Source organism: Odocoileus virginianus, chromosome 24 (assembly GCF_023699985.2).
Source record: "Odocoileus virginianus isolate 20LAN1187 ecotype Illinois chromosome 24, Ovbor_1.2, whole genome shotgun sequence".
In the NCBI taxonomy this organism is placed as follows: domain Eukaryota; kingdom Metazoa; phylum Chordata; class Mammalia; order Artiodactyla; family Cervidae; genus Odocoileus; species Odocoileus virginianus.
In genome coordinates, this window is record NC_069697.1 from 25,795,617 (window position 1) to 25,821,429 (window position 25,813).

Genomic DNA, 25,813 nt, shown 5'->3' on the forward strand with positions numbered 1-25,813 from the left:
GCCCCCGGCCCGCGCCCCGGCCTCGGGGCCGGACGCCCCCTCAGGCCGCGCACACTCACCTAGGACCCGGCCGGGATGCCGAGGTACGAGGCCGCGGGCCCGGCGGGGGCAGGCACGGGAGCGCGCGGGCGGGCCGAGGTCAGGGGGTGGTGACCGTTCGGTCGGGGTGTCCGGAGCTTTGTCCGCGGGCGCGGGGCAGTGCGAGGGCCGGAGAGGGCGGGGGCTGCGGGTCGCGGGGTTCAACGAGGCGGGGGTCGAAGGGCAAGGCCAGCAAGAGACCCGGCCGGGTGCGTGGGAGCTGAGGGTCACTTCCCGGGGGGAGGGGACGGGCAGGGAAGGGGCTCTCCTCTCCGCCGCCGACAGGCACCCTCTTCGCCGCCCCCTTTGGTGCGGAGGCTGCAGCAGTAGCGAGCGGCAGGCTCTGGGGGGAGCCTGCGGGATTGGGGGGTGGGGACCCAGAATTTGCGGGTTCGGGTCCCAGAAGGATCCAGTGTCCGGAGCCCGAGGGCCGGCCCGAGGCCCCTCCCACTCCGTCAGGTCTTTGTCCAGCGGCCCCTGTGTGTGAGGGAGGGGGGTGGGGACTGGGTCCCAGGCCCGGAGATTCCCCAGCATCGTGACGGGGCAGTGACAGGAGACTGAGGCCACTTGGGGCCCTGCGTCTTTCACGCCCACCCCCTGCCTTTCTTTTCTTCTGGCCCGGGAGAGCATAGCCCCCATCTCCGAGTCAGGGTGTTGCGGGAAGCCGCACTTACCTTTACCCCTGGGCTACAGGCTGCTAGGGAGAACCTCTAAGCTCCCGGCTCTCTCTCTAGAGCCCTTTAAACTTCCCCACTCCGAGAGCCCTCTCTTGGTCTACACAGAGATTCCCTTGCTAAGGACCCCGCTCTGTAGAGGGTCCTCCGTTAGGGTTGGGCACACAGTGGGTGCGCAGGAAATGTAGGCCTCCTCCTTGAGCCCCTCCAGTCCCGGTGGCCTCTTGGGCGCAGGAGGCCTGGGAAGGGGTCTGCGCGGGGGCGAGTGTAAGCGGCCTAGAGCCTGCGCCCAGCGGCAGCCAGGAGCCCGGAGCGGAGGGGTGGGTGGGCTGTTAAAGGGACGGTCACTAAATCAGGATTAGGCCGTGGGGCTGTCAGGCTGCCAGGCCCTGTCTCCATGGATACCTAATTTGGAGGAGAATAGAGGACGGAAGAATGTTTGCGTTGTCGTCCGCCGGGGCTGCAGAGCCTAAGCTGACTCCAGCCCTCGACCAGGCAGCAAGGAATGGGGACCCGGTTCGAACCCCACTCTGGGCTGCGGCGGGGCGGGAGAACTTTTCGGTCTGGGGGCCCAGAGCCTTCCCTGAGGAGTTGCTGGAGTGGGCCAGGTGGTGCGGTGATCCAAAGAACTCTGACCGTGCACAGGGAGCCCAGACCCTCCCCGAGTCCAACCTGAACCCCGGTGCATCCTCCTGGGAACGGCCGGGCTGGGGTTCCTCAGAGCCCCCCTCCCGGAGCTCCTAGCCGGGAGCAAACGCCGTCCTCCGCTGCTCCGTAGGCGGGGAGGACGGATGCTGGGAGGCTGGAGGTTGAGCGCGGCGGGACCTAGGCGCGCGCGGGTACCCGGCGGCCGCCCGAGCAGCGGGGCAGGGGGCGGGGCGGACTTCCTGGGGTGGGCGAGAAAGGGGCGGGGCTTGCCTGCCCGGTTCGCTCCGCCGGGTGACAGGCCTCGTAAATCCCCTTCTCCCATTTTTAACGCCATTTCATTTATTTCCACTTGATTCCTTGGGAGTCCGCAGCAACCACCGCTGTAAGGAGCGACCCTTGTGCCCTCCCTGTTTATGTCTTCTTGAGGAAAGTCCTCTTGGGCCAAAGGGAATTAGCTCTGTGGGGACAGTGGAGTGGCTCCTGGGAGAGGCCCAGTGACCTCCACTTTTCAGGGGGACCCCCCCATCTCAGGGGAAGAAGAGGGCTGAGAGACACATGGATGAGTTTGGTCTCCGAGGGCCTGCGGGGTTTTCTGGTCATAGTGTAAGGGTGGGCTGGGCTGAGGATGGGTGAGTGGACAAGTCCAGTGCTCCGCCTGGAACAGGGCAGGAGAGGGACCCGACCCGAGTGTAGTGTTCTCAGAGCCTTGCTCTCGGTCATCCATGGCCGCAGCTTTTTATGGAGCAAGAATCCCCTCCCCTCCCCTGCCTGGGCTGCCGCTTTATTGCAGAGACCTCAGACTCTCTCCACGCAATTTCACGCCTCTCTGCCTTTGCTCTTGCTGTTCCCTCAGCCAAATGCCTTCCCATTGTCCCTGTCTCTCCACAGCCTCCTCATTCTTCAAGGCCCGACTCGGATGCCACACTTCCCCCATGTAGCCTCCCCCAGAGCCCCCAGCTCTAGTCACTCACTCCTCCCTGCGTGTTCTCCTAGCCCTGCACCTGTGCCTCCCCTCAGCCTCAGAGGCTGTGTTGGCACTAGGCTTTGCCTCCAGGAGGCCGAGGGTGGGGCGTATACTTCCTGGCACCCCATCCCCACTGGGCTTGGCACTTTGTAGGTGCTCCATAAATATTTGTTGGTTGAATAAAAGGGTTTTTGTAAGGGCAGCCTGCAAACCATGGCCTTCCGGGCAAAAAGCTCTATGCTCCTGGGTGGGTGGAGGTCCCTGGGTGGGTCTCTTCCTCCTCCTCCTGGCCAACCCTCCCCCACCCCCAAGTCCAGGAGGACTTTGCCCCTTCCTTTCCCCACAGACCAGCATTCTTTCTCTGCCATTATCATCCTGTTAAACAGAGAGGCCAGTCAGGATCCATATGGATCACATTAACAATTGCTTATTATCTGGGCCAGGACTGCCCCCGCTCTCCACCCCCAGCTCCTGCTGCTGCAGTTGCTGGACCCTCAGGAACCCAGCTTCCCCCTCCCCCACCATTGGTCAGCCAGGGATTGCAGGGGACAGGCTGATCTCCCTTACCCTCCCTGTGTCTTCTATTTAATTTGCTTCTTCTTGACTTGGCTGGCTCCTCTACCCGATTTAATGAAAACTCGTTTCCCCATGGGAGCATGGCTCAGTGAAGTTACAGGGTTGCTGAGGAGAGGGGTGGACCTGAGTTCAGATACACCTGTGGTCCAAAACACTGAGAGCTTCTGCCTTCCAGTGAACAGAGGCTGTGGGCTGCGGTAGGCCCCAAAGGACTGACCGTGGGGTATACTGGTATATTCTGCCATCTCAGCCCTGGGCTGGCCCTGCTCCCTTTTGGGAGCAGGCAGGCTAGCAAGGAAGATTGAAGACAGGAGAGACCCTGCGCGACTGTGTGGGCCCCCACCTCGTGTTTCAGTCGAAGAATCAAGAAATTCAAGAGCGGCTGCTGAGTTAGCCTTGAAGGATGAGGAGTGGAGTTTCTGTTTAAATGCATATAGCCCAAGATGGAATGGAAGGGATCTTCAAGATTACAAGGCCCCACCCTAACCAGGCATGGGTTCATAACTTTTTTGATTTACAGACCCCCTCAGAAGGACCAACAAAAGCCATCCCCAGAAAAATCCACTTTTATCAGTTGACACCAGACTTTGCATTCTGCTTTAAACTGCTCTTGGACGCCCTGAACCCCACGGGGTCTGTGCATCAAGAACCCCTTGCCCTAGTCCAGACCCCCCTGCAGGGCTGAGAGCAGAGTGAGGCCTAGAGCCCAGCATTCTTGCCCTTCACTCTGTGCTTTCTCCATGACCCGAGGACAGGATAAGCCAAGAGACCAGGGGTATCGGATAGAACTGCTGGGCCCAACTTTGAGTGGGAAAGGTTCACCCTGCCTGGGTCAGGCTGTGGGCCAGTCACCTCATCTCTGAGTATGTCACCTGGAGTGAGGAGGTCCAGGGGTTAATTTGTTTCAGGACCCACTCATCCCAAGGATGAGTGACGAGAGTCCAGCTCTTCTCTGAGCATTCTCTTAAGTGTCTTGATGAATCATAGCTAACACATAGAACTTACGTGTATATCTTATTCTATATCTCATCTGTGAATTGCAACTAATTATGGCACCCTCCTCGTAAGCATTTTTGTGACAGTTAAATGAGGCAGGAGCCACAAGCCCTGAGCTCCAGTCTTGAAGGACTATGGACCTGTGAGGGTCTGGTTAGAAATGCAGTGGACAGCGCTCAGGGCTATACAGATCTTTCTTGATTTATGATAGGGTTATGTCCTGATAAATGCATCGTAAGTTGAAAATATTTTTAGGTCAAAAACACATTTAATACACCTAACCTAGCTCACATGGTAAAGAATCCACCTGCAACATGGGAGACCTGGATTCGATCCCTGGGTTTGGAAGATCCCTTGGAGGAGGGCATGACAACCCTCCTTGCCTGGAGAATCTCATGGACAGAGGAGCCTGGTGGGCTACAGTCCATGATGTCGTGAAGAGCTGGACGTGACTGAGTGACAGCACAGCACAGCACAGCACAACCTACTGAACATCATAGCTTAGCCTAGCCGAACTTACAGGTGATCAGGAATACTTACGTTAGCCTGAAGTTGGGCAAAATCATCTAACACAAAACCTACTTTATAATAGTGTTCAGTATCTCATGTTAGTTATTGCAGACTGTACTGAAAGCAAAAAACAGAATGGCTTAATGGGTGCAAAATGGTTGTGAGTGTATCACTTGTTTACCCTTGTGATGGCATGACTGACTGGGAGCTGCACCTCATTGCCACTGTCTGGCATCACAGGAGAGGATCCTACTGTGTATCACTAGTCTGGGAAAATAATGGTTGTGAGTGTATCACTTGTTTACCCTTGTGATGGCATGACTGACTGGGAGCTGCACCTCATTGCCACTGTCTGGCATCACAGGAGAGGATCCTACTGTGTATCACTAGTCTGGGAAAATATCAACATCCACAATTCAAAGTATGGTTTCTACTGGGTGAATAGCACAGCATTGTAAAGTCAAAAAGTTTTAAGTCAAACTATCATGGGTTGGGACTGTCTTTGATTACTACTGATGTTGACATTTTCCTGCTTGAGCCAGTCAAGGAGAAGGGACTGCAGTGGAACCGCCTAGGTGCCTTGCTCTCTTTTCCTTTAGTACTGAGGAGGCATGGACAGTCAGCCTTTGCAGTTCACCTTGGGGACTGGTGGTGAGGTGGACAGTTCTCAGGGAGCATTAGTCAGTGGCTTCAATCCAGCCTCCATAGGCCCCACCCCCAATTTATGATGATCATTCTTGCCTCCCACCCAAGGGGCCAACCCCTGGGCTGCAGTGGTCCTGCCAGTCATGTCCGACTCTTTGCAACCCCATGGACTGCAGCACGCCAGGCCTCCCTGTCTATCACCAGCTCCCAGAGCTTGCTCAAACTCATGTCCATCGAGTCAGTGATGCCATCCAACTATCTCATCCTCTGTTGTCTCCTTCTCCTCTCGCCTTCAATCTTTCCCAGCATCAGGGTCTTTCCCAATGAGTCAGTTCTTCAGGTGGCCAAAGTATTGGAGTTTCAGCTTCAGTATTAGTCCTTCCAATGAATATTCAGGACTGATTTCCCTTAGGATTGACTGGTTTGATCTCCTTGCTGTCCAAGGGACTCTCAAGAGTCTTCTCCAACACCACCATTCAAAAGCATTAATTCTTCGGTGCTCAGCCTTCTTTATGGCCCAACTCTCACATCCATACATGACTACTGGCAAAACTATAGCTTTGACTAGACCCTGCCACTAGACAGGTCTAATTGCCTGGACAAGTCACATACTCTGTGTCTCAACATCTTCATCTGCAGAAGGGGGATAAGAACACTGGTGAGTGAGCTTGTAGGTAATAGAGGCCTTGGTTTCACATAATGTGCTCTTTGTCTCTGAAGTACATGCCTACCTCTGGTGACCTTTTCAGTGACTCAGAACCCATGCAGGGAACCTCCTCCCAGTGCAGAAGGAAGGAGAAAAAGAGGACATGTATGTGAAAGTTCTGGCCCAGGGCAGGGCTTGCCCTGGCCATCTTTGAAGTTCTCTCCAAAGCCGAGTTCAGGCGGTAGGGGGCTCAGGAGTGGGTGAGAGGAGAAGCAACTTGGCTACTACCTCTGGAGTCCCTCCAGCTCCCCTCACTGTCTGGAAGACCCAGGCCACCTGACCCCAGCCCGGTGCTGGGATTAGTCAATCGGGGATGGAGGGGAAGATGTGACAAAGAGACTACATTTTACTCTAACAAACCTGTGTCGAACACCTGCTGGGTCCTGGCACTGTGCCAGGTCCTGGGTGTATCTCAGCCAGGCTCCCAAGGGCACCCAGCCAGGGCCAGGATTCCTGGGCCCCTGAGACTCCATATACACTCGCAGTGCACCTGAGTGGAGCTATCATGCCTTGAATCTCCCAGAGCCACCCTCCGCTTCCTGTGTGGCCTGGGAGCAGCAGAGCACATCTGCAGGCAGCCCTGGCCCTGTTCGCTTTGCTGCAGGCCCCTGCGTGAGGCCCAGCCACACTCCCCATACACTCTGCAGGGCCCTGAGCCAGGCCTGAATACTTTATCCAAGTAGCCATTCATCCAAGGTTTCCCTGGTGGCTCAGACAGTAAAGAATCTGCCTGCAACGTGGGAGACTCATGTTCGATCCCTGGGTCAGGAAGATCCCCTGGAGAAGGGACTGTTAACCCACTCCAGTATTCTTGCCTGGAGAATTCCATGGACAGAGGAGCCTGGTGGCCTACGGTCGGTCCATGGGGTTGCAAAGAGTTGGACACGACTGAGTGACTGTCACTCACTCAGTCTTTCATCCAATGAGCGTTATTTCTAACGTGGTCCCACTTTCAAGGAGATTATAAGACAGTCAGGGACCAGTGGACAGGCCAAAGGACAGGCTGAGCTTTGAGAGCCACATTCCTGGTTTTCCCCGCATAGAAGGGAGCCACTGAGGGTGGTTGAGCTGGGAGTGGTGGACGGGCCTCAGGATGGGCTGAGGGGAGACTTGGGCAAGAGACTGGTTCCTTCACAGCAGGGCCTTGCATCATTGGCAGACTCCCCAAGTGACTTCTTTTCCCTAAGGGGGCCTTTCATAGGTGACAGAGGTGCTAATTTAGTGGGAATTAAGAAACTGGGAAAGTCCACCTGCTGCTGACTGGCCTACTGGGCCCTTGGATGCTTGAGAGTCTGGGGTGTTATGTTCTTCTTTCAGGCCAGCAGGGGAAAGAAACTAGTGAGATTTGGGTTATGCTGAAAAATGACACCTCCCCACCTCATCATGTTCTTCCACACCTACCCGGTCTGCCTGAAGGTTTCTGTCAGGGCAGAGGGGCTCCAGGGAACTCTGGCCATCAGGGGGTATCACTGCTCCCAGCCATCTCCTCAGAGAGACAGTAGCCACTGGTGGCCAATGACACTCATCCCTTTAGGAAGAGGCTCCTTTTCCAAGTGGACTTTGTCCTGTGTGGGATGGCCATTCTTCTATCTTTGTCTTCCACACTGTAGCCCTCTTCAGGCCAGAGTCTCGGGGCCTCAACCCCTTGTTGGGAGAGTAGAAACTGTCTCATAGGGGTAGGGTGGCCAAGAGTTCAGTTTCTGGACTTGCTGGGTTTGTAGTGTCTATTAGACGTGTAAGTGGGGATGACTCAGAAAAACTGCAAAGGAGCCCATCAACCTGCCTGGAAGTGCCCCTCCCAATAGACAATCTCTCATGTTGAATGCCTCTACTGATGGGGAGCTCATCACTTTTAGAGAACCCACATGTTATCAGACAGCTAACATTAAGCCCCAAATCTTTCATGGCAAATTCAACTCATTTGAGGATGGTGGGAAGGGGGACAGGCGGGGAGGGGCTGCACAAAGCTGCCACCCAGAGATGGCTCAGGTATTCAGAAATATTTGATCCCCAGAAGTCTCTCCCTCCAAGTAAACACTCCCCATTCCCTAGTCATAGTCTGCTGCAGCTTGCTGCCTACCTCTCTGATCCCTCTCCTTAGGGCTGTGACTATAACAAGGGTCTGGGGTCTCAGACCTGCAAGGACTTACTTGGTGCCAAAGTAAAGTATGGACAAGTTAACTGTGCCTCAGTTTCCTCCTCTGGGAGTTGTTGTGAGGATTACACCAGCTCCTGTGCTTCCAGCAGTGCTCGGCTCTTGTGTTGGAATCTCAAACTGGCACAGACAGGAGTTGCTGTGGTTGTCTGGTCTTTGCCTAGCACCGTCCCCCCACCCCAACTCCTCATTTCGCTCTGTTCCTGTGGCCCTGCAGGTGTGGGGGCCACCCCCTTGAGGACAGCCCTGCCCACTCACACCCAGGTAGACCGGCCAGGCTGCATAGCTGGAGTTACTCAGCTTGGCTCCCCCAGGGCTGGGAAGGGAAAAGAAGCAGGCAGAGGCAGCCACTGGGGAATCCAGGGTGGGCTGCCTGGGCCTGCCCCCTTACCACTGCTGGCCAGGCCGGTGGGGGCATCTGCTCTCACCGACCCCTATGCAGGGGTGGGGAGGCTATATATGGGGCTCTGGAAGGTGGGGTCACCCAGACTTTAAAGCTTAAGCTTTTTGGAGATCACGTGCCACCCAAACTGACTCAAGCCAACTTTGGATCCTAAACCAGGCTGTGGGGAGGAGGTGGGGTGTGAGAGGGGTGCCTTTGTCTGCTTGGCTAAGACCTGTGGTCCACAATCCTTGAGAAGTTCAGGAATGGAGCTGTATTCCAATGTTATTAGTTCCCTTTGCAGCTCCATGTTTTTAAAAGTTCTAGCCCCTACAGCTTTATTAAGGTGTAATTGACAAAGTAGTCCCATGTATCATTTTTTAAAAATTGAAATGTAATCGACATAGATCACTGTGTTAGTTTCAGGTATACGGCATAATGATTTGATGTTTATGTATATGAAGAGATGGTCACCACAATAAGTTTAGCTAACATCTGTCACCATATGTAGTTACACCTTTTTTTCTCTTGTGTATTTTTATCTTATGCATTGATAAGTAGTTTTGAGAATAGGCCATGGGTTTACTAGGCTGCACAAGGGGCCTATGACTGAAAACTGGTCAAGAGGCCTGCCTGTAGACAGGAAAAGTATGGCTCAGGATGAAGTTGGGTCTGGCACGGAGGGCTCTCAAGAGGGACCTGAAGGGCCGTGTGGCTTATCTAGGCAATTTCTAAGTAGCACAAAAGACAGAAGAGACAGCAGGGCCTTGCGGCTCCCCCCTTTATTGGCAGAGGAGGAGTAGGTGAGAGGTGCCCCAGGATGCAGGGCAGCAGGGCCAGGGGTGAGGCTAGGACATCCAGGGAAGCTCTGGTCTGGGACTCAGGCCCCCCGCCCCCACAGTCATACCCAAGAGTGGAGAGCCAAGGGGCCTCACACCACAGGGCAGAGCCCCCCTTCTCAGGAGACCCTGCTGGGAGGCTGCACTTCTCTCCAAGGGGTCCCTTGTTCCACTGGGTCCTTTTGGTGCCAGAGATCCTCCCCCACCCTGCCTTTTCCAGGCTGAAGTACTTGGCCAGCCCCCTTGGGATCCAAGTCCCAGAGTGCCTGGTATGTCGCCCCCATCCCTGGCCCTCTTCCAGGTAGTCCTGAAAGTACCACTCTTCTTCCATTGCCTTCACACCGGCCTGGGGCGTGCTGGGATATGCTGGGTCCTCTGTTTCACAGTGGAGGAAACAGAGAGGTTTAGACACCTACCCCACACCTCTGAGGCTGACCCACTCCCTGCATCATCTGAGCCCCGAAGCGGGTGGGACTGTGACCTACAGATGGACCCCTGGGCTCAGAGACCCCCTAGTCTCAGGTCAGTCCAGATACCTGAATAACTCAAGTCAGTCATGAGACCAGGCTGCATCTGAGGGTCCCTGGAAGCAGCCAGTGAAGGTGAGAAAAGGAGAAAGAAGGGAAGGAGTGTGTTCTGCTGTCCAGTGGGCTTGCACCATAATCCCCTCCTAGCAGTCTGTTGGGGGTACTCAATGATGTCATGAAGATCAAGACCCCGGCCCAGGATGCAATGACCTCTGGAAGATAAAAGCCTGACCCTCCAGCCCTGGGAAACACAGACATAGGGTGGGCCCTCCTTCCCTTTCTGTCCTGCCCCAGGGCCCAGGAGTTGAAGTCCACCCTAACCTGTTCCAGAGCAGCTCAAGTAGTGAAAAAGGCATGTGGTGGGGTGGACTGTGCTGTCCTTAAAGCAGTTATCAGCCCCAAAGATTCCCTTTTTTCAGCCCCAAGAAAACTCTATTTGCTCAATACGGTGCCTCACACAGACCTGGGAAGAAGCCCATTGGCTTTGCTGACCTTCACTGAGGGGCAAGCAACTGATACCCTGGAACCTCCCAGAGCTGTAGGTGGTTTAAAAGAGGATGCCTATTAATCAGAACGATTTTCTGTTGCTGAAGTTTCAGGCAGCCTAAGTAAAGCAAACCAAACTGAGGCAGGCAGAGACAAACTGGGTTTTCTTTAGAGGAAGGGGCAAGGGTGATAACTGGGCCAGTTCTCCCTACCTGGTGCTTCCAGGAAGATGAATTGGGGACAGGAAACCAGTATCCCCTGCCCCGTGTTTCTGGATATCTCCCAGCCTGGGGAAGGGGTGAGATTATGTGGCTGGAAGGAAAGGTCTCTGAGCATCTCCCAGCAGCTCCAGCCGTCAGGAGGGTAAGAGAAAACATGATGGAGGTGCTGTCGGAAAGAAAGGGCTGGGCAGCAGAGCAGAGCTGGAAAAGTGATTAGTAGCTCTGTGATGAGGCTGAAATCAGCCCCAGCGGCCCCGGGGTAGCTCAGGAGAGAAAAAGAGCTGTCATTCATGGAAGGCAGACCTGAGAAGCTCCCCCAAAGGCAGCCAGAACCAAGGGGGTACAGGGTGGTCCCCAAGACCTGGGGACAGATGCCCTTCATGGAGCTGGGAGTAGGACTGAGTCTGCTACTCAGATAAAGCACTGGCTGCCCGTGTCCCTGGTCCTGCACCCCAGGACCTTCTGCAGGAGTGAGGCAAGCCCGGGAGCCATGCCCAACCTTCTAGGGGAGTAGATGGGCTGTTTGATCAGTGAGTGTGTAAATTGGGATTTTATGGATCGCTTATTCACTGCTGGAGCTGGGGCCCCCAAATTCCTCTGTGCCCCAGAATGCTTAATTTAGTCCTGAGCTTTCCCCTGGGAGAGGACGAAGGACAGCTCCCCACAGGCCCCTCCCCTGCTGTGTCTCCACCCAAGGCCCCAGGCTTTGTCATTGCAGGTTGAGCGGTTCAAATGTGCTAATACACTCCCTGGGGGTCACTGGACAGTGGGACTTACCCTTCAGTGCTGTGATTGGCCAGAGAGACCATGGGAGGGAGGTTCATGGCAGCAGCTGGGAGTGTGTGTGTGTGTGTGTGTGTGTGTGCACTCACACATGCTTGCTGTGCGCCTGTTTGAGGGGAGGGGTTTGGGGGTGTCTGTCCTGCTCAGACCACTGGGCAGAGACAAAGGATCTTCATCTAACCTGCAACGAGGATTAAGTCCAGAACAAGCCACATGCCTACCTGGTCAAGCTGGTTAGGGAGCCCACCTGTCTGTCTACATCCTCTTATTACATCTTGACGTGGTGGGACTTACTCAGTGTGCACTGAATGGATGGATGGATGAGTGACCACAAGATGGACTGCATTTTTAACTGGGGTTGTGTGTGCTTGAATGATTCAGCATCTACAGATTCCTAAATCTCCTGCTAGAATTCCTAAATATCTCCCCTTCCTCTCACTGCTGACACAAGGCCGGACCTGAAGGACTGACCAGGCCTCGGGGGACACAGCTGTGACCCCCAGACTCTGTTGCCACTGGAGAGTGCTTTCACCGTGGTCAGGTTTTCCCCTGCCGGCCCCCATCTGTCCATGGCATTTGATGAGGATGAGGATGGTAGGGGAGGGGGGATCGGTGTTGAGCAGCTGATGGGGGAGGGAAGGAGGCACAGCCCGAAGGGCCGGATGACAAACTGCCCTGTCCTACTGTCCTCTCCTCCTCTCTAGCCTGCCCCTCCTCTCCTGATGGCAGGCGGGACAGGCTGAGCTGGCAGGAAGTGTTTGGTCTAGTTAGTTTTCTGCCCTTCCTCCCTGGCTCCTGGGGAAGCTGAGTCCTGAGCAACAGAATCCCAAGTCCTAGGGATGTCTTACCTGGAGACCCTAAGAAATGAGAGTTCAAGAGAAGCCAGCGGAGGCTCCAGCTATAGCGTGAAGCACCCCAGCTGCAGAACCGATCCTGGCTGAGATGAAAGCAGGAACTTTCTGCACTGGTGGGGACGCTCGTGGGTACCTCCACCCCATGTGACTAGTGAGTGCTTAAGGTGTGGTGAGTGCTATTGAGGATCCGAGTTTTTTATTGAATTTCACTTTAGTAATATATTTTTATTTTTAAATAATAGTCATAATAAATTATTTCATTTAGAATAATTAATACATTTTAATGAATTTACATTTAAATAGTTCCCCACGGCTAACGGCTGTGATGTGGACTGCACAGGATTAGAGGCTGTGTTCAGAGATGGAAGCCAGGCTCTTGCGTGCAGAGCCCTTCCTGCCTGTGTGGACCTTAGGTGGGGTTCTTCCCAGGGTGCAGTGCCCTCTCCCCAGTCTGTCAGAGCACCCCAGACCCAGGGTGGATCATCTGCTCCTGTGGGTAGCTGAGTGGACCTTAGGAGGTCCTGACCAATGAGAGGGCCCAATACCCAGGGACAGACCCACAGCCCAGAATGGGAAAGGAGTGGCTTCTGGAGCTCTAGACTTTGAGGCATCTTAGAACTTCCTTGGGGGTGTCAGTCCTAGAAGGCTTCCTGGAAGAGGGAGTGGGGAGTGGGCTGGGGCTTGTGCCTTAGAGCCTAGCCCTGCTTTTGGTGCCCAGACACTTTGGCCAAGACTGGGAGAGGGAGGGGCTGGCAGCATAGGCTCAGAGTCCCAGCTTCCCCGCTTACTAGCTGTCGTGACCTTGGGAGAATCACCCTCCCTTCTCTGAGCCTTCATTTTGTCTTCTGTAAAATGGGGAGAATGCTCCTATCTAGCAGGGAAGCTGTGAGGATAAAACTGAATGGCAGTTATTAAAAATTCTTTGCAAACACTAAAAGGATGGTAGAAAGGGAAGGTTTACCCTCAAGGGTGCTGGGCCCCTGGCCTGGCCTCTCAAGATCACAACAGATGGTCATAGCTTGTCTGTGGCCCTGACCGCGGACACAGGCAGGGATTTCTGCACTCTCCCCTCCCCCAGCGCATGTGCACACACACAACCCAGATGGGGGCCACTTGGCTAGCCTCCTGCTGTTTGGCATTTGACATATGAGGAGTCCAGGGCCAGAGCACAACCCCCCAACCCCAGCCACCCCCATCCCAGAGAGGAGCCAGACTGGCGGGGAGGCCTTACTACCTCAAGGAAGCAGGATCCCAAGGGCCCTGATCTCTTTACCATGTGTCCGGTGGCCTTTGATGGGAATTCCATTGCCCCTTTTGTACCCTCTCAGAGGCCTGGTTGGGGAAAGAGAGAAGGAGGAAGATTTTTTTTTTTGGAAAAAAAAAAAAAGCCAGGTGGGGTCCCTGGGGGCTGGGCTGAGTGCCCTTCAGCTCCAGTCAGATCAGGGCTGGGTATTTCCTCTGGTGTTCACAGACACGAATTCCCCTGTCCACGCCTGAAGAAGTTCCCTGGCTTTGCCTCTTGCTACTCTCAACAGCTGGTGTGGGCTCAAATTTCGTCACCTGGATTTTTTTATTTGGACACAGAGGTACTTTCAAGCCTCTTTGGTCATTTATCCATCCATCCATTCATTTATCCATCCATCCATCTATCCATCCATCCACCCATTTATCCAGGCATTCATCCATCCAGGCATCCATTCATCCACTCTAGAGAGTCTATTAAGAACTTATTGTGTGCTCAGCACTGACCTAGGTTCTTGGGAAATGAAGTGAACAAACCAAGTACCTGCTTTCATGCAACTTTCCAGTGGGTAAAAGACGAGAAAGCAACAAGTAGGTCAGATTATGATGAGTGCTACAGAGAACATCCAGCTGGGGGGTCTGGGTCTGCTGCGATGACAGCTGAGCAGAGGCCTGGAGTGAGGGAGGGTGAGTCGTGTGAGATCTGGGGAAATGGCATCACAAGCACCAAGTGTAGCAAGGACAGGGCCTCTGAGGGGGAGCAGAGCCAGTGTGGAGGTAGCTGTGAGGAAGCCACTGTGCCTGGAGGGGAGGCCCCAGGGGGAGTGGCGGGAGGGGAGGACTGGAGGCGAAGGGAAGTGGATCAGGAGGATGAGGCTGGCCACTGGAAGGACTCTGACTTTTATTCTCTGTGACATAGGAGACTCTGGAAGTTTCCAGGTGGAAGAATGACATGCTCAGACATGTTTTCAAAGGTCCTGTGGCTGCGTGTTGAGACTGGAGAGTGGGGGACAAGGGTGGACGTGGGAGGGGAGGTGGCAGGCTGCTGCCGTCCTCTGGGTGAGAGGTAGTCGCAGTTTGGATAGATTTGGAAGCCGGAGCCAGTCTGATCTGCTGGTCTGGGGTGTGAAAGAGCATGGTTAGAGACAACCCCACGGTTTCTAACCTGAGCACTTAGACACGATGAGGCTGCCATTTCCTGAGATGGGGACTTGGGGTAAGGGAGTGAGAAACTCGGAAGTTTGATTGGGACATGTCAGCCATGCCCATTTAACATTTAAGTGGGAGGGTCAGGGAGAAGTTTGACTGTGCCAGTAGGGTGTATGTGAGGGAAAACTAGCTGGAGAATCCTCAGTGTACAGCCAGTGGTCAAGGCCATGAGACTGGATGGGGTCTCCAAGAAATTAATGTGGAGAGAAGGATCCAAGAAGGATCCTGGGCTCAGCAAGGCTCAAAAGAGAGGGGGTGAAAGGAGGGCATGAAAGAAAGAAAGGAGGAGAGGGGGTGGGGCACGCAGTGAAGAAGCTTCAGGAAAGAAGGGTGATCAGCTGAGTCCACACTGAGCTGAGGACTGGCCCTCAGACTGACTGTCAGATTTAACAATACGCACACAGGCAGCTGGAGTACTGGGTATGAAAACCTGGTTGGAGGGGGTTCAAGTGAGAATGGGAGGGGAAGAATCAGAAATTGTAGTATGGGCATCTTTTGAATTCTTTGTTTGTTTTGTTTTTTATTTTGGCAAAAAGCAAGCAGAGAGCGATAGGATGTAGTTGGAAGAGGATCAAGAGAGTCTTTTGAGCTCCCTTGACTCTGAGATGGGAGAAGGAGCAGCCTCCTGTTTGTGGGCTGAAGGGGATGACCGGTAGAGGGGAAATTGATCACGCAGAAGAGGGGAGACTTGAGGGAACACAGTCCGAGCTTTGAAAGGGGATGGGATCCAGGAGCAAGAGGAAGAACAATCTCTATTTTTGTTGCCAGGAGGGACTTTCTCTGGCTCCCTCAAAAGGCAAGGGTCAGTTAGGACTGGAGTGGCCAAGGAGGATACATGAAGGAGGAAGGGACTGCCGTGGGCCCTGAAAGATGGGACAGTGATGGTTGGCAGAGGGAGGACTTTCAGTGGGTGGCCTTGGGTAAGCAAGGCCCGATAGGCCAGCGTGAGCAAGCAGGGCTGTTTTCCAGGTTTCTTTTGGCTCCAACCATTGCGACCTCCTGGCACACATCCCCTTCCTCATTTCCCTAGGCTGTCCCGTCTCCCTTCCCCCGTTCCTAGTTCTCCACCATTCTCCAGCCAAGGAGCAAATTTAGGGACCGGGAGGAGAGTGTTCAAATCTGCTGGCTGGACTCCTGCTCCCCTGGGATCTGCTCTTCAAATGGATATCCTTGCCTTCCCACAGCCTGTGGAGGTGGAAACCAGCGGCCAGAAGGAGGAGGCCCTCTTTCTGAGCTTGGGCAAGTGGGACCTCCTCCCTGGGACTCAGTTTTATAACATCTACTTGGGTGGGGTGTTGGGCATCTCTGGTGGCTCAGCCTGCAGTTCGGGAGACCTGGGTTTGATGCCTGGTTGGGAAGATCCCCTGAGAGAGGGCATGGCTACCCACTCCAGTGTTCTTGGCCAGGAGAATCCCATGGACAGAGGCGCCTGGGGGGCTACAGTCCATGCAGTCACAGAGCTGGACACGACTGAGCGACCAAGCACAGTGGGTGGGGTGTTGTGTGGCAAGCGATGACAGGGACGTGCCAGCACTCCCTGCTCAGCCCAGCGGCCAAGGACACACCCCAGCGCTCTCTGCCTGCAGAGACCCATTTTAGGTGCTGCTCTGATCCCCCGCCGCCGCCGAAAATAGGCTCCACTGCTTCCAGAATTGATTCTTTTCTTTCTTGCTCTTTAGACTTTTCCCTTCTTTCTTTTTAAGGTTTTTTTTTGTTTGTTTTTGGTATGTGAATGGCTTTTAAAGTCTTTATTGAATTTGTTACAGTATTGTTTCTGTTTTATGTTTTGTTTTTTTTGGCCCCAAGGCATGTGGGATCTTAGTTCCCCAAAAGGGATGGAACGCACACCCGCTGCATTGAAAGCACAGAGTCTTAACTATTGGGAAGTCCCTCCCCTTCTTTCTTTCTCTTCCTTCCCTTCTTTTTTTCCTTTCTCTTCATCCCTCTTTCTTTCCTTCTTCCTTTTCTTTTCTCTTCCTTTCTGTGGACATGATCACTCTCACTTTATCTTCCCTGTTAGATGATAGAGTCACAAGGAAGGATCACAGTCTGATCCAGTTTGCCCCTCTGACAACTTCTGCTGAGTGGCCAGCACTCTGAAGGTATTAATATATGGAAGCGTTTTCTGGCTGGATACGAGCAAGACAGTGAACCTGCAGAAAATGGGCTCCAGCCCATGGACCACAGAGTTCTGTAGCTGCCTTTCAGGCCTCCTTTGGCTCATCCCCTAAGCACTTCTTGAGCTCCATCTTGTGTCTAAGGCAGGGTACGGGGGACCCAGCTGTGCTGGGGCTGCTCTCTGACCAGACGGGGGGAACAGCTTCCTAAGATGGGCACAAGAGCCGAGGCGGGCGACCCGTCCTGTCTTCCAGAGTCCCCTGCGTGTCCCCTGTCCTCTCCTCTTGCAGTAATGGGGTTGGCACGAGGTGGGGTCAGGGCCCCGTGGATGGGGGAACAGTCCCCTTCAAGCTCTGCCAGGCAGCTAGAGAACCACTGCACCTCCCCACCCCCCCAAACACCACCACCCAGGGCACCAGTTGTGAGCAGGAGACAAAAAGCTGGGACAAAAGGCCTGTGGGAGCCGTGGTGAATAGATTAATGAGATTTCCATACGAGGCCGACAATAGGATTCTCCACTCCAGCCCCTTTGTCCCAGGCTGAGATAATGGAGCCCGAGGAGCTGCCCCAGGAGGGCGACATCCACCAGGGCCCCTGTCCTCACAGGCCTGGAGCCCCAGCGCAGCTGCCCCTCCTTCCGGCCCTGCCCCCAGCCCCGTGGGCGAGGGAACTCTGAACCAGAGGAACTCTATGAGTAGGGAAGGGGTGTTACAGGCCTTCTTAGGGATTTGGAGGGGTGTACTGGGGTCCCTGCCACCTCAGCCTGTATCAAAGTTCCTAGTGAGAGAAAGTTTGCTGTCCACCGTCTATACTGTCTCACTTGATAGCTGAAGAAAGTGAGGCTTGGAGAGGTTGGGTGTCTTGCCGGTGAACACACGGGGACCGCTCGGGGTATCTGCTGCCTCTTGATGCCACAGTGGGGATGGAGGAGCGTCTGAGGCCTGTGTGAGGGAGAAACACACTCCTGAGTGTGCCCCCTTCCTCTCACACACCTCTACCTCGGTGCTCCCCTTCTGACACCAGATGTGAGGGTTTTCCACACACCAACTCGTTCTGGGACACCAGCTGGGTGTCCTAACCGGCCTGGTGGTAGCGGCAGATCCCAAGGGGTAAGGGTGGTCCCGCAAGACCGCCCCTTCAGGTGCCAGTCACACATCCAGGCTGTTACCTGTGCTTCTGACTGATGGGGCGTGAATCAGAGGTTCCCACGACCCTCTTCTCGGATTGATGAACTTGCTAGAGTGGCTCACAGATCTCATGAAGCCAGTTTACTTACTATATTATCAGCTTATTATAAAAGGATGTAAGGCAGAAGCAGCCAGATGGAAGAGATGCACAGGGCAGGCATGTGGGAAGATGCCCAGAGCTTCCATGCCCTCTCTCCCAGCAGTCACCCAACCACTCCTCCCCAGAAGCTCTCCCAACCCCACTGACTAAACCATTGGCCACTGGTAATTGAGCTCAATCTCCAGCCCCTCTCCTTTCCCCAGGAGGTGGGGGGTAGTGTGTGTTTGGGGGAGCTGAAGGGTCCAACCCTCTAATCATGGCCGGTTCCTCTTGCCACCAGCCTTCATCCTTAGGTTTCCCAGGAGCTTTCCAAAAACCCTCATTAATATAAACTCAAGTGTGGTTGAAGGGGGCTTGTTACGAATAACAAGACACTCATTTCATCTTTATTGCTCTGAAGCTATTTCAGGAACTGAGGACAAGAGACCAAATATTATGAAGCATGTTCCTGTCGTGCTTATGCTTAGGAAATTCCAAGGGTTTGGGGAGCTGTGAGCCAGGAGGAGTGGATGAAGACTAACTATATATTTCTTTAAAAAATATATTTATTTATTTTTGGCTCTGCTGGGTCTTTACTGTTGTAAAGTACTGTTGTACTTTGCTCTAGTTCAGTGAGCAGGGGCCGCCTTCCAGCTGCAGTGCGCAGGCCTCTCACTTTGGTGGGTTCTCTTGTTGCAGAGCACGGGCCCTAGAGCTTGCAGGCTTCAGCAGTTGCAGCACGCAGGCTCAGTAGTTGCGGCTCGAGGGCTCCAGAGCACAGGCTCAATAGTTGTGACACACGGGCCTAGGCGCTCCGTGGCAGGTGGGATCCTCCCGGATCAGGGATTGCACCCATGTCCCTTGCATTGGCAGGTGGATTCTTCACCACTGAGCCACCAGGGAAACCCTAAATATGTATTTCTTATTGTGAATCACACTGCCACAGCCCGTGTCAGGCCTGATGCAGTGTCCTGGGCCTGGTCCACAGGGATGGGAGAGGCCCATGAGGGCTGAGATCAGTGCACTGAGCACCTTGGCCATTTGTAAAGGCCCAGACACTCCCTCTTTGATCCTGGAAGACTTCTAGCAAATGAGGGGGAGGGTTTATGGAATTCTTTTCTCCTCTTTCATCCAGCAATCCTTTCTGTTACTATTTATTGATCACCTATGAATTAGGACTGGACTCTGTGTAGAGTCACGCAGAGTTCCAGCCTCCAAGGGTCCACAGATAAAGAGCTTAAGTGACATTTTCTCCATGGAGCCCCAGCCACCCCCAGTGAATGCGGTAGACTCAAATAAGGAACTGTCTGCACAGCCTAGGGGCATGGATACTTATCAGATGGCGAGTCTGCTGGGAAAGGACAGCTCTCCTTGGGCTGCTTTGCAGCGAGAGGACACACATTCTCCCGCCTGTGGGGGCACCGGAGACTGGGGCTCCCCCAGGGGAAGACTGCAGGTTTGAAGTGTAAACACGCAGCTCTTGAGGTGTAGCCACATTTCTGGGCGAACACAGATGTTTCCAGAGGGCCAAGGGAATGGGCCTTGGAGGCTGTGTCACGGCCTCAGGCTCTTCTGTGGCTGTGAGTACCAAGGACTGGACCAGGGAGCCACTGCAACCAAGAGGTATGGGCCTGGGGTCTGTACTTACACTGCTGGGGTCTGAATCCTGCTCCCCTTGGTAAAAGCTGGGTGACCTTAGGGTGTATCAATCTCTCTGTACCTCAGTTGCTTCACCTGCCAAATGGGGATTGAGACAATAGCATTTCTCCCGAGGTTCTTATGAGGGCTACACCAGATAGTGCGTAAAGCAGAGAGTGGGGGCTGGCTCTCCCCCAGTGGGGACAGTGGGGGGCCAGCATAAGGACCAGTCTGTTTATTAGAGCTGGAAGGAACCTCCCTCACAGAGCATCCTCCACATTCCCCCAACCTCAAGGGGAAGTGACTTGTTCAGATTCACTCAGCAAGGCTGGGCCACTGCTCAGGTTTCTACCTGTACTATTTGTCATACTGCTTCATACCTGACCCCGGATTCTGTAGTTATTTATTTGGCCACGTCAGATCTGGGCTCTCCAGTTGTGTGATGCTTGGGCTCAGCAGTTGCACTGCGTGGGCTTAGCTGCCCCAGGGCATGTGGGATCTTAGTTCCCTGACCAGGGATTGAACCCTTGTCCCCTGCATTGCTAGGCAGATTCTTTAACCACTGGCCCACCTGGGAAATCTGTATTCATCTTTTTAAATCCTCATGGCCACTGTGCAGAGCAAATGTTATGCTGTTTTTCAACAGATGGAGAAATTGAGCTTCAGTGACGTCCGGCAGTCGGCCCAGTCTAACACTGTAAGGGTCAGAGCCTCGATCCAAATCCAGTTCTCTGATTCGAAACCCACATTTTCCCTCAAGTCCCTGGGGCCTGTCTTAATGTCTAGCCCAGCTGATATAGGGACTGGAGTATGCCCTATGAACCTGGGGAGGAGGTGGGGAGCCTCTTCAGGGGAGATCCCTCCTGCTCCTGTGGGAAGCAGACCACAGAAAGGCCCCGCATCTCTGTGTGAGAGGAGAGGGCTGTAATTGGCCTGAGGGCAGGAACAGGGAGACAGCATGCTCTGCCTGCTCTCACTGCAGATAATATCATGCAGGTAGATGGTGATGCTTCAGGGAAGAATGAAGGAGGAGGACAAGAGAGATGGGCTGGTAGTCAGTGGAGGACTTAGGGTCAAGGAAGTCTTTTTGAAGCTGGGAAAGAATTAGGCTTGCTGTGGGGGCAGAGCCAGGGCATGGTAGTGGGGAAGCATGGTCAATTGATGGAGCAAGGAGAGGTTGAGCTGGAGAGACCCTCAGGCCTCCTGGTCTCTAAAATGGATGTAGATGTAGATAAAGGTGAAAACAGAAGGCCAGAGGTGATGGAGATGTGCCCCCAGCTACCATGGAAGGGAACTGCCTGAAGCAGAAAGCCTGTGTCTGAGCAGATTGAGGGTAGAGATCAAGTGGGTAGGATGAGCTGCAGGGGCCGGGAAACCCCAGAAGGGGCTGAGTCCAAAGCAGATGAGATAGACAGGTGTGGGACTGGCAGGACAGGTTTAGAGGGCCAGAGGTAGTGGGTTTCTGGAGTCCACAAGGGCTGAGGTGGGAGTGATTCAGTGCGGACCATGGCCTGAGTGCTTGGTCTGGAGAGTGCGGACCTGAGTGAAGACCACTGCCAGCCAGGGCAGGAGCTGGTGAGAGGGGCTGGGAAGATACCCCATGACACCGAGGAGGAGCAGCAGATCTGGCAGATGGTGAAGGAAATGTGTGTGAATAAGTCCAGACCCAGAGTCTTCTTTGCTGTGTCCGTGTCTGTCCTTCCGGGAGGGACCACCTTTCCTTCTAGCATGCCCAGTTAATAAGTTCAGGGAGAGTGCTCTCATCAGGTCAAATCTCTTTTCTCTATGTTAAGGAGCCAAAGTATACATAATAATGAACAGAAAAACAACAACAACATAAAACAGGTTTAGGGCCCATGTCGTAACACAATCTGTACAATTCTGACCCTGCAACAGGAACCACTTGAGATTTCTGATGTCCCAGGAAATTATCTCCTTTGACAACAGGTAAAGCCTCTGTTCTCTGGAGACTCCTCAGTAGGAGCTGCACATATGCCTCCCTCACACCTCCCCCTCAGTTCTGCTGTCTCTGCTTGCTCTCTTGCCATTGGTGGCCAGGATCACCTCTCAGATGGAGGTGAAACAATTCTTAAGAACTCCCCTTTTGGGACTTCCCTGGTGGTCTAGTGGTTAAGACTGGGTGCTTCCAATGCAAGGGGCGTGGGCTCAATCCCTGTTTGGGGAACTAAGATCCCAAATGCTGTGCAGTGCAGTCAAAGCAAACAAAAAAGAATTCCTTTTTTAAAGCTCTAGTATCTATGGCTCATGCTTTCCCTAGGGCAGCAGGGATGAGGGTAAACCGTTTTATTTTCAAAGACTGACCTCACCTCACTGATGCCAGGTCAATCATAACAGGTGGGACAGTCAAGCTACTACAATAAGGGCAATTGCCTGAGAAGCAACCTGATAATTTTCAAACTCTTCTTGTACCACTGCCCCACAGATACCCACTTCCAGGGTTCCAGTGACCCAGCAGTTCTTGGTACTCCCTCCAGGCTTGCAGTGTATGGTTATACAGGTTGTGCACTACACACAAGTCCTACTTCTAAAGGGGCACAGGTCACATCATAGACACGGATTTATCACAATTTCTCAGAAGGTGGCAGTAAGGCATCTTGAGGTGGGGAAGAGGGCGTATGAGCTATTCTAGCCCTAGCTTTCTCAATGCACTGTGCTCTGAGTCTTTGAATTGCTGGAATCCTCTAGCCTGTCAGGTCAACTTGGCCTCTCACCCTTCAAGTTCCTGTAAAGACACCCCTCCCTGGCAAGGCCTTCTCGACTAGGCACAGTATGCTCCCCTGAGCCCTAGAGCTCTGGGCACACACCTCTGCTTTTCAACTCATAAAGGATGTTATCTCTTTCTCCTGATTGAAACATCATATCCTCTTTTCAATCTGCTCCCATGCCTGGCACAGCTTTTAGTATGTGCTCAGTAAAATTCTGTTGAAGCAAGAATATTGACCTGTAAGCTTAACTTATTAAGAGCTTAGGACTGAGAAATAATCATTAGCAAAAACTGTCTCTGGCATGTCATGGGTCCATTTAGTCTTTGAGCTGTTATTCTCAGATCAGGCAAACGAATTGGAGCCATACAGTTGGAGAGTGCCGTTCCCCAGGCCTCGAATCCCTTTTACCAGTTGGGCTCATGCCTGGACCGGTGCTGAGGGACAGTGTATAAAGTAAATACTTCTGCAGTGTTTATATCATGACTACCTAAGAGGCCATTTCTTGAGGTCCATGAAAAAAAGTTCTATGATCTCTATGCCAGGAATATCTTTGCTTGTTTTGAGTGTGATGGTGTTTTACTTTGCAGAGTTATTTGGTTCCTGGGAAGTGCAGATAAACTTGTGAACAACTTTCTGTTTTGTAATATTCATTTTTATTTACTTTGCTGTGCTGGGTCATAGTTGTGACACACAGGATCTTCGTTGCCACAAGTGGGATCTTTTGTTGACGCATGCGATCTCTTAGGTGGGACATGTGGGACCTAGTTCTCTGACCAGGGACTGAACTCGGGCCCCCTGCATTGCGAGTCTTAGCCACTGTACCACCAGGTAAATCCCATTTCTATGATGGGCACTAACTTTGTCCCATCTTCTCTAGAAGACATTTGTCTATTCGAAACAACCTTTTTGTATTGTGAAACATTCTGGGAATGAGGCAGGTGGCAGCACCTGCTCTGGGTATGCAACCATCATTGGCAGAGTTGGGTCTGGAACCCAGGTGCTCTGACTCCATCAGGCAGATACTACAAGAAACCACGTGGAAACCAAGTGATGCTTCTGGGTCAGCCTCTGGGGTTTCCCAGGGACAGTGAGACTCTGCCACAGACACCATCCTTCACTACAGTAGGTCTGACCGTGTGTCCTACAGCGCATGGCTGGAGGTACCAGGACAAAACAAGTTATTGCCTAGTAGGTGAGGTTAGGACCCAAAAAACCATCATTTTCAGATGCATCTTGATTCTGAGGAAAGTATTTTCAGACAACTTTAATTGTGGGACAAGACAAATATGGTGATTTTGGTGCCTGAAGATGGCCGGGGTAGGGTGGAACGCTATGGGTGGATGTGGGAAAACCAGCCTGTCCCAAGCTATGGTTTAAGGTTCGCCTGCGGTTGGCAGTCGGTGGGTCCTTAGAGGCTCTTCAGGATCTCACTAGGCGCTTCTCTTGCCTGCAGCTCTGTCGAAGATGCACTGGACACCGGAACACGCCCAGCCCCTCAACCAGTGGCCAGAGCAGCACCTGGACGTCTCCTCCACCACCCCGTCGCCGGCCCACAAGTTGGAGTTGCCCCCTGGGGGTCGCCAGCGCTGCCACTATGCTTGGGCACACGACGACATCTCTGCCCTCACTGCCTCCAACCTTCTCAAACGCTACGCCGAGAAGTACTCGGGGGTCCTGGACTCACCTTACGAGCGCCCCACCCTGGGCGGCTACGGTGACGCCGCCTTCCTCAACGGCGCCAAGGGGGACCCCGAACCCTGGCCGGGGCCAGAGACTCCTTATCCCTTGGCCTCGCTCCACGAGGGCCTCCCGGGAACCAAGTCGGGCAGTGGGGGCGGCTCCGGGGGTCTCGGCGGTTCCCCGGTTTTAGCCGGAAACCTGCCTGAACCCCTCTACGCTGGCAACGCGTGCGGGGGCCCATCGGCAGCGCCGGAGTACGCGGCGGGCTATGGCGGGGGGTACCTGGCGCCGGGTTACTGCGCGCAGACTGGCGCCGCGCTGCCCCCGCCGCCCCCGGCCGCGCTCCTGCAGCCCCCGCCCCCGCCGGGCTACGGCCCCTCTGGGTCTTTGTACAACTACCCCGCGGGGGGCTACGCCGCGCAGCCGGGTTACGGGGCCCTTCCGCCGCCGCCCGCTCCGCCCCCGGCCCCCTACCTGACCTCTGGTCTGGCGGCGCCCACGCCCCTGCCCACGCCCGCCCCACCCCGGCCGTCACCCGCCTCCTACGGTTTCCAGGGGGTAGCAGAGGCCGGGGTGTCGCTGAAGCGCAAGGCTACAGACGAAGGAGCCGAAGGCCGCTACCGCAAGTACGCCTTCGAGCCCGCCAAAGCCCCGGCGGCCGACGGCGCCTCTTACCCCGCCGCGGACAACGGCGAGTGTCGGGGCAATGGGTTCCGGGCGAAGCCGCCAGGAGCGGCGGAGGAGGCGTCAGGCAAGTACGCTGGTGGCGTCCCCCTCAAAGTCCTGGGCTCCCCCATCTACGGCCCGCAACTTGAGCCCTTTGAGAAGTTCCCGGAGCGGGCCCCGGCGCCGGCTTCCCGCGGGGGCTTCGCGGTGCCGTCGGGAGAGCCTCCTAAAGGTGTGGACCAGGGGGCTCTGGAGCTGGCGACCAGCAAGATGGTGGACTGCGGACCGCCGGTGCAGTGGGCGGACGTGGCGGGCCAGGGCGCGCTCAAGGCGGCACTGGAGGAGGAGTTAGTATGGCCCCTGCTGAGGCCGCCCGCCTACCCCGGCAGCCCTCGCCCGCCGCGGACCGTGCTGCTCTTCGGACCGCGGGGCGCTGGCAAAGCGCTGCTGGGCCGCTGCCTGGCGACGCAACTGGGTGCCACCCTACTGCGCCTGCGCGGAGGCACGCTGGTCGCGCCGGGCGCTGCCGAAGGCGCGCGCCTCCTTCAGGCCGCCTTCGCGGCTGCGCGCTGCCGCCCTCCCGCGGTACTTCTCATCAGCGAGCTGGACGCGCTGCTGTCCGCCCGGGACGACGGCACGGCCGCCGCCGGCGCGCTGCAGGCGCCGCTCCTGGCCTGCCTGGACGGCGGCTGCGGTGCGGGAGCCGACGGCGTGCTGGTCGTGGGCACCACTTCACGGCCCGCGGCCCTGGACGAGGCGACCCGCCGGCGCTTCGCTCTCCGCTTCTATGTGACGCTGCCCGACGGCCCGGCCCGCGGGCAGATCCTGCAGCGGGCGCTGGCCCAGCAGGGCTGCGCGCTGAGCGAGCGGGAGCTGGCCGCCTTGGTGCAGGGCACCCAGGGCTTTTCTGGGGGCGAGCTGGGGCAGCTGTGCCAGCAGGCGGCGGCCGGGGCGGGCCTCCCGGGTTTGCAGCGCCCCATCTCCTATAAGGACGTGGAGGCAGCACTGGCCAAGGTGGGCCCTAGGGCCTCACCCAAGGACCTGGACTCGTTCGTGGAGTGGGACAAAATGTACGGTTTCGGACACTGATGGCGCACCAGGAGGCCCAGGGAGCTGCCGCCCACTCCTCACCCCTCTGTTTGCGAAGGGTCTTCTTTAACCCCACCGGGCTGGGGCGTGCCGGGGTGTGGGGTGTGGGGTGGGAGAGCGGAGGGGGCTGCCGGT

General features: G+C 55.0%; 1 protein-coding gene across 1 annotated transcript; it reads left to right on the forward strand.

Annotated features, from left to right (window-relative positions):
• FIGNL2 (fidgetin like 2) lies at nucleotides 1-25,806 on the forward strand. Its single transcript, XM_020884710.2, has 2 exons — nucleotides 1-83; nucleotides 23,697-25,806. The coding sequence occupies exon 2, from the start codon at nucleotides 23,708-23,710 to the stop codon at nucleotides 25,676-25,678; it is 1,971 nt and encodes a 656-aa protein (XP_020740369.1). The 5' UTR covers nucleotides 1-83; nucleotides 23,697-23,707; the 3' UTR covers nucleotides 25,679-25,806.
• Nucleotides 25,807-25,813: the final 7 nt, after the last annotated feature.

Coding starts and splice junctions, on each gene's coding strand:
- FIGNL2 (XM_020884710.2), top strand. CDS start 23,708: ATGCACTGGACACCGGAACACGCCCAGCCCCTCAACCAGTGGCCAGAG.